Here is an 11,337-nt window from a genome sequence, read left to right on the forward strand (position 1 = left end):
ACTTTGCACTCCAGTAAGTTAGGATAGATAGATAGAGCCACCCTGAGGTCTTACTTTGTAGTCCAGTAAGTTAGAATATATAGATAGATAGATAGAGCCCCCCAGAGGTCTTACTTTGCACTCCAGTAGGTTAGGATATATAGATAGATAGATAGTGCCCCCCAGAGGTCTTACTTTGCATAAGTGAGGAGATAAAGTACAGACATAAGAAACTGAGGATGCATAGCTCTTCGGTACAGCATGTATTCAGTAAGTATTTATATTATTTGTATTTTATATTTGTGATAATATTTGTCTGTTATGTTAGTTTCGCTTTTTAATTGGTTATTGGTTTTGGTTATTTGAAGGTTAAGTTTTTTCCAGGGATCTAACGGATAAGACAATGGGCAATATATGGATGTACTTACCTAATGAAGATAGACTAAATTACCCCTTCTCTAGATGAAAATTATTATTAGTTTGGAACTAAATAATTCAAAGAAAGGGCCTAAAGTTTTTGAGCCAACAAATAATAAAATGTGGTTGTTAAATTTTCGGTACCAGTGTAATTTACAATCCAAAAGTCCGTTTTATCACTTTTAAATTCTAGACTAGCTCTAACATAGGTAATTCTGACACATAAAAAGAAAATTCTCGTTTTTCTACCTTATTTACATGTTTTTTTTTAAAAAACAATAAACTAATTCTTTTAATAATACTTTTATATCATTAAATGATAAGCGTTTTCAGATTTTGTTGATAAAAATTTAGAACCTTTTTATTTTTAGATGATAATGATGATGAGGGCTATGGAGACCAATCCAACGACGACAGGAAAGTTTTATGCTTTTTTTCTACTAATTCTATTATATATGATATCTTAATCAAGCTAGAAGTAATATACTTTGATTGCACTACTTTTGAACCTCAAAAACCATTAACAAAAGTTTCAATTACATTAAAGTCTTTATTTTTGATGTGATTACGATTGAAAATCGAAACTTTCATAATCTGACTATAAATTACAGCTTGACTTTAGAAAGACGTTAGATGCTGTTTCTCAAGAATCAGTAGAGTAATTGGGAGCTAACTTTAGACTTCACCTTTTATTTTCTTGTTGAAGGCAACTTCTTTAACATGTTTGAGTCGTAAAAATAGAATTTATATCCTACTCTTAGCTTTTCTTTCTTGTCTTGTTAATGCCAAATTCTCTTGTAAAAGACGACATTCGATACCGTCCTAATAAAAAATCCGCCAAAATGTTAAAAACCTAAAACTTTGCCACAGTGAGAGTGTTACAAGCAACCCCACGTGTGGTTACACATCTGATAACAATTGTCAACAGCACACCGCTAGCCTGGTTCAGAACAACATTTCTATTGATTATCAACAACAAACCACTAGCCTGGTTCAGAACAACAGCTCGTATAATAATCAACAGCAGAACACTAGCCTGGCCCAAAACAACAGCTTGCATAATAATCAACAGCAGACCATTAGCCTAGCTCAGAACAACATTCCTAATGATTATCAACAGCAGACCACTAGCCTGGTTCAGAACAACAGCTCGTGTAATAATCAACAGCAGAACACTAGCCTGGCTCAGAACAACAGCTCGTATAATAATCAACAGCAGTCTACTAACCTGGTTCAGAACAACAGCTTGTATAATAATCAACAGCAGACCACTAGCCTGGTTCAAAATACCATCCCAAATGATTATCAACAGCAGTCCTCAACTAGCCTGGCCCCGAACAATTCTGAAGATACAAGCATTATCAATATGGGTGAGATTTTATCTGATTTTAGAATAATTATTTCTAGGACATTTGTGCACTATGTTATTAAGCGAAGCATCTCTACAATCAGAACTTATAAAGTTAAAATGTAAATTTTAAGCATTCTGTATTAAAGTAATTTATGAATATATAATTTTTGGATAGACTGAAACACTGAAACTTCCCCCTCTATTTTTTGAAAATAAATTGAATAAAGGGCCAGGGGTAGTTTTACCTTCGTGGAGCTAAAACTCTGGTACTCCCCAGTACCCAATAAGACCTAACTAATCCTGAACTAAAGTAACTAACAAAACAAATGAAAATCTACCCCCCCCCCCCCCCCTCCGCCTTATTCTCAATTTAAAATAAGGTAAGGGGTTGGAAGCGCTGCTTTTATTGATTTTGTTATTCTTGTTATTTTGGATGATAAAGCCATCCTATATTGTTTGCTAGAGCAAGATATTTCTTTCTTTGAATAATTTTACAGTACACCCCAGAATTGATCCTTGATACACCCCAGAATTTTATTGATCCTTGTATGACAAAGCCATCCTTGATTGTGTGTTGAAGCATGATACATCTTTCTTTGAACAATTATACACCCCAGAATTGATCCTTGATACACCCCAGAATTATATTGATCCTTGTTATTTTATACACCCAAGAATTGATCCTTGATACACCCCAGAATTATATTGATCTTTTTTATTACAGATGACACAGCCATTCTTGATTGTGTTCTGAAGTTGGATATTTCTTTCTTTGAACAACTATACACCACTGAGGAAAAGAACTTTATTCAAATGCAGGAAAAACAAATGCTAAAATTCACAAGTTTCTGGATTTTTTTTTGTAGTGAGGCTACTCTATAGTTTACTTTGTCCGTCAGTCACACAATCATTTGCACAAAAATAAGATTAGCATTTGTTGAAATAGATATCCAATTTCTGGAAAAGCTGGAAGAGCATCAAATTCGGGCCTCGACACTGGCAGGACGTTGCCAGATGTAAAAAACTCGGCACTTACTCCGACACAGTCTTCTTGAATGGCTATAGGAATAGATTTAAAAACCTAGATAGATTGTCAAATTAGAACAAAGTGAGGGAATTTAAAGTGCCCAATAAGATTAGCATTTGTTGAAATAGATTTCCAACTTCTGGACAAACTGGAAGAACATTAACTTTGGGTCAAAGTACTGGCATGAAATAGCTAGGTGTAAAATGCTAGGAATTTACTCCAACAATGTTCTTTTGAATGGATACAGGAATAGATTTATTACCCTAGATGGGCTGTCCAATTAGGAGAGAGAGAGGGGGGATATAAGATTAGCATTTGTTAAAATAGATATCTAATTTCTGGACAAAGTGGAAGAAAATGAACTTTGGGTCAAAGTATTGGCATGAGGCAGCAAGGTGTAAGAAACTCGGCACTTACCCAAACAGCGTCTATTTAAACGGCTACAGGAATAGATTTATCACCTTAGATAGGCTATCTAATGGTCTGTTAAACACATTAGTCCGTCTAATTTTCCTAGAATTTAGCTTTATTATGAAAATTCAATTATTTTCAGTTGACCTAATATAAATTGATGAAAACTAAAAAATATGTACACGTTCTAACCAATGATATTCCAGATTGTTCTTATTGGTCCAATATTTTGAAGAGGGATCTAAGTCTATTATATCTATTGGTACAGATCAATGGCCATCAAGATCACCAAGTATCTCTCGGACGGCCCGTTTGTCAACTTTTCCAACGTTGATTTTGAGTCAATTATGCGGGGCAACATCAAGTACCTGACCATCTTCTCGCTGTGGAACAGCATGTTCAGCAATGACGACCAGATCCTGAATGCCATCAGCGACTCGGACGAGAAAATTTGCCGGGAAATGAAGATTTTGCCGTTTGACGGAATCAAGTAAATAGTTTTTTTTTCTCTGCTTTATTTCGTGTATTTTTAATGTATTAAAATCAATGGTTGAAACGTTTGGCCACGACCAGTTTTATCTGGCATTATCTGGGAATATTGGGACAGGGGGTGTTGATTATAACACTGGTACCCAAAATTATATAAACACTTGATTTTATTCGTTGGCTTAGAAACTTTGGGTACTTTTACTGATTGATTAGTTCAAAACTGGAAGAGGCTTCAACCAAAAAAAATTTCTAGTGAATGGGTAATATTGTTTATCATCATTGGGGATGCATATTAATTCATCTTCTATTGAAAACTTATTTTTATATTAGTAGCGCAGCTACTCTAAAATAAGGTTATGTTCGTCTGTACGTCTGAATCTCACAATATGAAAGTAACTCAGTTTACAAGGTTTGTTATTTTAATTTACATTTTGTTAAATTTATGTATTTTTATATGTAATTTTACCCCCTTCCAGCTTGTTTCTTCATAATAATAGTGTTTTTCTTCAACTAATTTTTTAAAACTTGCTTCCCTACCTATGTATATAATTTTCTTGTGATGAATCCCATTTTTTTTTCAGAGACGTATACAAGCACCATCCTGTGTTGAAATCCAGACCTAAAGTGTTTCACATACTGGAAACAGTCAGGAATAAATGCATCACTTGTTCCTTGTATAAAAAATAACTGTAGCTTTTCATAGGTCCTGGGAAGGTTTATATTTTGGGGGAGGGTACCAACACCCTCCCAAGAGAAATTACCCCTATTAAAAAACATTGAAACCTTCCCCAAATTTTTAAAAGTTTTTTTCTTTTTAAAACTAAAATTGAAAGGAGGAGCTGACTATCCCTCCCCCCCACCTCCCTAGCTCAAGTACCCAATTAGGCCTCTACGGGCGTAGCGGCTAAATTGTCCCGTCTAAAAGATATGTTTTTTATATTTTTGGCTCCACCCAAAATTAATCTACAAAAGGGAAAATTTTGTGTATACACTGTGGAATGGATTCAGGTGGATGTATATAAATGTCTTGTCCATTAAGATCCTGGGTATAAATTGATGCATCATCATGTGACAACTGGTAGGTCCACGTGTGGTCTGCTGAAGGACAAGAACATCCTAATGTTCCTGATCACGCTGCAGTTCTGTGCGGTCAGCCCAGAGATGAATCTCAACAACCTGGATCATATCAACTCTATTGTCAATGAGACTAGGACGCAGCTTAGGTAAAATATTACTTATGATATAGTAAGGATGTCTGTTTGTTTGTACCGAAGGATCTCGCTAATTGCTGAACCGATCGGGTTCTCATTAACAAAGTAGCTTCTAATAGATCCTAGGAAGTTTTATAACTATTTGGGGGGAGGATACCACCCCCCCCCCACAAAAAAGAGGCCCCTCAAATTTTTAAAAACTTTTTTTAACATCTAAATTTATAAAAATGGGTTTTGGGATTCAATTCCCCCCTCATCAAGGACCCATAGGCGTCCAAGGGGGGGGGGTAATGGGGCGATTACCCCCCCAAACGATTTTGGGGGTGCCGTAGGTACCCCCAAAATTTTTTTCATTTTACCCCCCCCCCCCCATTTAAAATTTACCCCCCCCCAAACAATTTTGGGGGGGTAAATACCCCCCCCAAAATAAAAAAACTCTAATAAAAAAAAATTTTTTATACTATATATTTAATAAAATTTAAATTACCCCCCCCAAAAAATTTTACCACGGGGGTAAATTTTGGGGGGGGTAAACTAAATTTACCCCTGCCAACAGATTTCAGGGGGGGTAATTACCCCCCCAAGCAAATTTTACCCCCGGGGTAAAAATTTTGGGGGGGATAAAAAAAATTTGCGGCGCGCTTTGCGCGCCATTTTACCCCCCCCAAAAACGAATAACCCCTCCCTTAAAAAATTTTTACCCCCCCCAAAATAAAAAGCTTGGACGCCCCTGCAAGGGCCCCCTACTGCGTTTATCCATTCCGACGTTTGTCACTCCTGCGTTTGTCCTGGAACTTTTGGAGGTTACTGAAATAATATATATATACTTTTTTTTAGAAAATATCTGAGAACAAGATTTGACAATCTGGTAGCGGATGAGGCCTATGGACAGGTCATGAAGATGTTGAGCCTGAACAAGGCATTCAACGCCGCTTTTATGGAGGCTGTAGACAACTAAACATCAAGGCATAGAATAAAGACAAAAATTCTTCATAAAGAGGTTATTTTTTGTTGTTTGAATTGCTTTATTTTAGTCAACTGCTCTTATTAAGTCAAATTGTTCTTAATTGTGGACAATTTTATTTAATACCTATATTTGCGATTACTTTTATATATATAAATTTGGCTTTAAAAAAAGCATTTGACTACCACCCAATAGTTTCGTGATTTTTTCGAATTAATTTTGTTTTTGTATAAGCTGAGTTTTATCAGGGTGTGTTTTCTTAAGGTGGAGGAAAATTTTGAAAGTTAGACTTTCTAATTTTAATTTTGTTCTACAAATCTATTTATTCAATGTAACGCGGGGGAAAATTTAAACATTTCTACGGTAGAATTTTTTCAATATCTTTATTTCTTATGAATTTTAGATGTTTGGATATCAAAACCTTGATCAAACTTTAAACTGTCAACATTTTGGAGGAATAAAATCTGTGAGAAAAAATATTGAACATTCAAATTTCATGTATTTTGTTTCATTTATTAATATTGTAATTATTCACTATCATCACCATTTTATCATCATTTCTAGCATGACTTCGAATCATTAACGCAAGATCAAAACCAGTTCTGATGAGCAGTACTGAAAAATCATAAATCGTAGTGTGTACAATTTTAAACACACACACAACAATAAATAAAAATCCTAGAATGGATCTCTGTCTTATTGTCCTTGGCCTTGTACTATCCGTGGAAAGCTGCCTAGACATTAAAATAAAAATTTTAAGATTTTAACCATTTATTAATATTTTAGTTTTTTATTATTATTCATGGAAGATTGGTTGTTAATTTAATACGATACATGATTTTTCGGTATGGCGTAGATCGGTTTCGAAGCCATACTGGAAACAACCATTATTTCACCCAAGGACAGGTATTGGAATCCCTGAAGAAAATCTATTTTGCCTCCCAACTTTTGGGCATATGTCTTCACCCTCCTGAACAAACTCAAACGTTTTATCTAATTTAGAAAATCAAAAAAAAAATTCTAGGAAAAAATATTTATTTTAAAATTATCAATGTAACCATTTTGTAATAGTCACTAGTAAAATCACCCTTGTAACTCTTTTATCCTAGTACCTATAGTTATAAACAACAGTAAATAAAGTTAAGGATTTTCAAATATGAGGGTGTAATAGATTATCTATTGAGAAAATATCACAGAAGAGTTTTTATCTGTTCAATGAGATTTAAGAAAAAATACTTTTAAACTGAAGTAATTCTGTTTATTGTGAATTTTAGTGTCTGTTTGTGTTTATTATTTTTAATGAGTTTTGTCTGCCAGCAGATCAAATTCAGCGGCATTATGTGCGCTAGTCCCCTAACTCTTTAAATGTAGCCAAAATAAGAAAAGTTGCAGTAGTTCCAGTACCCTAAGTCAAAGACAGCAAAGTAAATACTGTTAGATTCATCAACAAATTACAATATCCATGGGACAAACTAGATTTTCTTCAGGTGCAGCATACCAGTCCCTGATATCACCTTGTTGTATATTCATTATCATTGGTCAAAAACACAAGGATGACAACATCCATATAAGCAGAGCCCAACAAATGACAAATATTGCTTATTGACACGATTCTTATTCCATATTGCCTAATCTTCTTAAAATACTTTTTTTTAAAGTCAGATGATAACTTTGACGAATATTCTTTTAAAATTAACATGTTTCAAATGGACTTTATTAATAACGATTATAGAGTTGCTACGCTTTTAAATTGTACCTAAATATTACAGAAATCATAAAAATGTTGGAAATCGATATATGTTACGGGCGGCCGATACTAACAAAGAGCTTCGCTTTAAAAATTTGTCTTTATTGTGAAAAGTAACCAAGTGAGACTGGTATGAATATTTCCAAGAAATCTAATCTATTAATCCAAATTAAAGATTTAATTTAGATTTATAGGTTGAAGAGTTTTCGGAGAATTTAAGGCCATTTTACAAGACCTATATATTTCAAACATTTTTCCTTAAAACAAGTCTTATATATGTATAATTTGAAGATAAAAATGAAAAATTGTATATTTTTTAAATGTTATGTATTATTGTTCTATTGTAATAATATTTAATTTTTTTAATTGGTTATTTTTATCTTTTAAAAACATTTAATAGAAATTTTAAACGTGGAAAGGTCACTAGTAGATAACTAACTTAAACTTTAATTTAGCTCTTTTGCACAGAAATTCACCCTCTCCTCAATAAAAAAAAATGAAAATAATTGGGGGGGGGGGGGGGGGAGTTTATTTGTTCGTAATCAACTTCAGGTTAGGTGAACTAGTTAGCCCTTATTTTTTTTTATTTGTTTCAAAATAATGTTTGGGGGGGGGGGGTCTGGTTCAGTGCTCGCTAGAAATCACACAATTTTCCCGAATTTTACTAGTTAATTAAGAAAACGAATTGCTCTATGAATAAATATCAAAATACTTTTTACTATGAACATGTAAGAATTTCATTATACAGTTTAACTTTAATTTAATTACATAGTTAAACTTAAATGTTTTATTATTCGTATATGTTGTGAAATTAAATTTGATTAATTGTTATCAATAAACTGTGGTTAAAAATAAAAATAATTTTAGTAAAAAAATATAATTTATGAAGAGGCGTTTTAAACATTGTTATCTAGTTGGTAATTCTAGTTAGAGCTGATTGTGATTACAACGTAGAAGAATTAATAATTTATAAGGTATTCAGTTTATATTTAATATTTTCACTTGGATGGGAGTCTAAATTCCAGCTCATATTGGAGCTAGAAGGTTTTCTGTTGGTCCCTGGTTTGATAAAAATTTTGTAGTGTAAGTCAGTCAGTCATATTTTTGTTTGTATTATTTAAGCAAGAAAGATAATATTTTAGAAAATGTTACTTTAATATGAATTTGATAACAAAATTGTTTGCCATGATGTCATGAACAAACAGCGAAAAATGTCAACAAATTCTCACGAAATGTTACACATAAGAAGACTTTCTTTAAAAAGCTCAAAGTCCAGCTGTTATGTATGTGAAAGATTTTCAGACAATTTCTTGATTGCTAATATACAATTTTTTCAGTTGAATTTCTGATCCTTAAAATTGTTGAAAAGAAAAGCTGAAACAATGTCTTCTAATTTATCTTTTACGGATATTGCTGAGTGGTTAAGGTTGTTCAACTGTAGCTCCTGTGAGGAATTGTATTCTAAACTTGAACAAATTCAAAGAAAGCACAAAGTATTTGAAGGTGAGGGTGTTCCATTTTCATTAAGAGAATTGAAACAATATAATCCAGAAGTCTTTGTTTATTTACCTGATGCTTGGATTGCAAATAAATATGAGCAACTAAACAAGGAACTAAGAAATAACCCTCCAAAGGAAAGTTTTGAAAACCCTGAAGTTCAAAAGTTTGAATCATGGATGGAATATGGAGCTAATATTTATTTGATATGTGATGGTTCAGATCTTCCTGGGAGCAAATTTAATCCTGTTGGAATGGGTTACTACACTGAATTATTCTTCTTTGTGTATTTTGGTAACTATTCAGATTTCTATGATCACATAGAGAAACTTTCTAAGGAAGAGCTTAGGAGAACACTGAGTAGGAGAGAAGGGTATCCAAAGATAACCCTCTTGTTTGCTGCCATTATTGGTAGAAGAATGATGTATATAGAACAGATACCATACCTAACTAAGGAAAATATAAGAGATATTCGCACAATGTATCATGGATGCAATGAAAACCAACATTTCAAGATCTTGGAAAATCTTCTAAAACTTGGTGCGGATCCAAATGCCCATGATATTCTTGGACAAACAGCAATCCTTTATGCACTCTATGGAAACTCTGAGGAGTGTTATGAGTTTGTATTGATACTACTCAAGTATGGGGCTAATCCAAATATTTACACGCAATTTCAAAGTATTCTTGGTTTAGCCGTTAATAGAGTTAGTGAATTACATGACTTTTGGAATATAGTTAATTTACTGCTGAGCTACAATGCCAAGCCTATGGACTATGACGAAGCACTTGAAATAAGAGATAAATCTGAGACAGATTGTAATTTTAAACCTGAGTTAGCTATAAAACTAAGAGAAGCATGTCCTAAAAGGAAACATGAATGTGAGCGTACACTTTGTAAAATATCTACAGTGAAGAAGTGTGCAGCTTGTGGCTTTGCTGTGTACTGTTCCAAAGCTTGTCAGGTGCTGGACTGGAAGTTTCACAAACCAATCTGTAAGAGGAAGAGACAAGAAAAAGAAACACAAAACAAAGCTTAAGTGTATTAAAATTGTTGACTTCATTTGCTAAATAATCAAAATACTATATTAATATTTCATGATTTTTTTGTACCCAGTTTTATAATATCATGTAGTGTAGAATGAATATAAACGAAGATGTCAACATCTTGAAAATCTTTCCATAACAATAATATGAATAATAGAAAAATATATGATGCAATTTATACAAAGTTAATAATCCAAATCTTAATATAATTATTTTGTTAAGTTAATAGGTGTGATATATAATTAAATAAACTTTTATTCTGTGTTAACAATAAACGTTTGAAATAAAAAAGTACTTGAGTAAAACAAAAGATTTTTAAGAGGATGTTTTTCTATAGTAAGGCATACTTTAATAAGACGAAAATAGTTATTTCTCGCATCGTATTATAAACGGCTTTCTGCGGGTATAGAAAGTACAATTATGAGATTAAAACCAGTTTTTTTAGACCCGAGGTGCCGAAGGCAATGGCTAAAAAAACTGGTTTTAATCTTATGATTGTACATTTTTATATTCGTAGAAAGCTGGATATAATTCGATGCTAGACATAGTTTTTTCGTATGGATGAGAACCGGTTCCTATCCACCGGATTCGAATGAATACGAGAAGTTTAATTATTTGAAAATTGTTTTGAATGAAAAATATATAATTTTAATTTAATGTTACAGTTTGTATTCTGACCATATAGCGTTACACTAGAAACGTTAGTTGCTTGAAATAATAGAAAGGTAAATAAACATCTTATTACCATCCACAGTTAGGACTTTTAAACATGGGTCGTGCAATCAATCGATCGTGTCTAGACATAATTAACAAGGCTATAGTGCCTAAGAATGGTATCTGTTTATGGCAAACTATATTAATATCAATCAGAAGGGGTAGATTTTCTAACAATAAATTCTACAAAAAAAATCACAAAACCTTAATGTTTCTACAAAAAATCACGAAACCTTTATAAGTGTTTCATTTAACCGAAGAGGGGTGGGTAAGAAGGGGAGGAAAAGGGGGTTGTGGGGAAATTTTAAATTAGAATTGTTTGTCAGAAAATCATTCCCTTGTCCCTGGGTTAATAGTAATGTAAAATTTGATGAATTGTAATGTACAGTTAAAGCTTCACGTTTAAGGTTTTGCCATGGAAGGATTAAGCATTTCAAATTATTGACATTGGACGGATGTACGACGTACTAAGAAGGTTGATTT

The 11,337-nt window shown here is 33.0% G+C and overlaps 2 protein-coding genes across 2 annotated transcripts; both read left to right on the forward strand.

Moving 5' to 3' along the window:
- The first annotated feature begins 1,116 nt into the window (after positions 1 to 1,116).
- Positions 1,117 to 7,917, forward strand: LOC145335246 (uncharacterized). Its single transcript, XM_080180983.1, has 9 exons — positions 1,117 to 1,127; positions 1,267 to 1,766; positions 2,472 to 2,564; positions 2,692 to 2,807; positions 3,449 to 3,675; positions 4,256 to 4,322; positions 4,755 to 4,897; positions 5,723 to 5,885; positions 6,253 to 7,917. Exons 1-8 carry the CDS (start codon positions 1,117 to 1,119, stop codon positions 5,841 to 5,843), a joined length of 1,278 nt encoding a protein of 425 aa, XP_080037109.1. The 3' UTR covers positions 5,844 to 5,885; positions 6,253 to 7,917.
- A 594-nt stretch (positions 7,918 to 8,511) lies between these two features.
- LOC145304601 (uncharacterized) lies at positions 8,512 to 10,257 on the forward strand. Its single transcript, XM_080146518.1, has 2 exons — positions 8,512 to 8,570; positions 8,934 to 10,257. Exon 2 carries the CDS (start codon positions 8,979 to 8,981, stop codon positions 10,131 to 10,133), a length of 1,155 nt encoding a protein of 384 aa, XP_080002644.1. The 5' UTR covers positions 8,512 to 8,570; positions 8,934 to 8,978; the 3' UTR covers positions 10,134 to 10,257.
- Positions 10,258 to 11,337: the final 1,080 nt, after the last annotated feature.

The sequence above is a fragment of the Acartia tonsa genome, chromosome 13, assembly GCF_053477335.1.
Source record: "Acartia tonsa isolate MP-2025a chromosome 13, ASM5347733v1, whole genome shotgun sequence".
In the NCBI taxonomy this organism is placed as follows: domain Eukaryota; kingdom Metazoa; phylum Arthropoda; class Copepoda; order Calanoida; family Acartiidae; genus Acartia; species Acartia tonsa.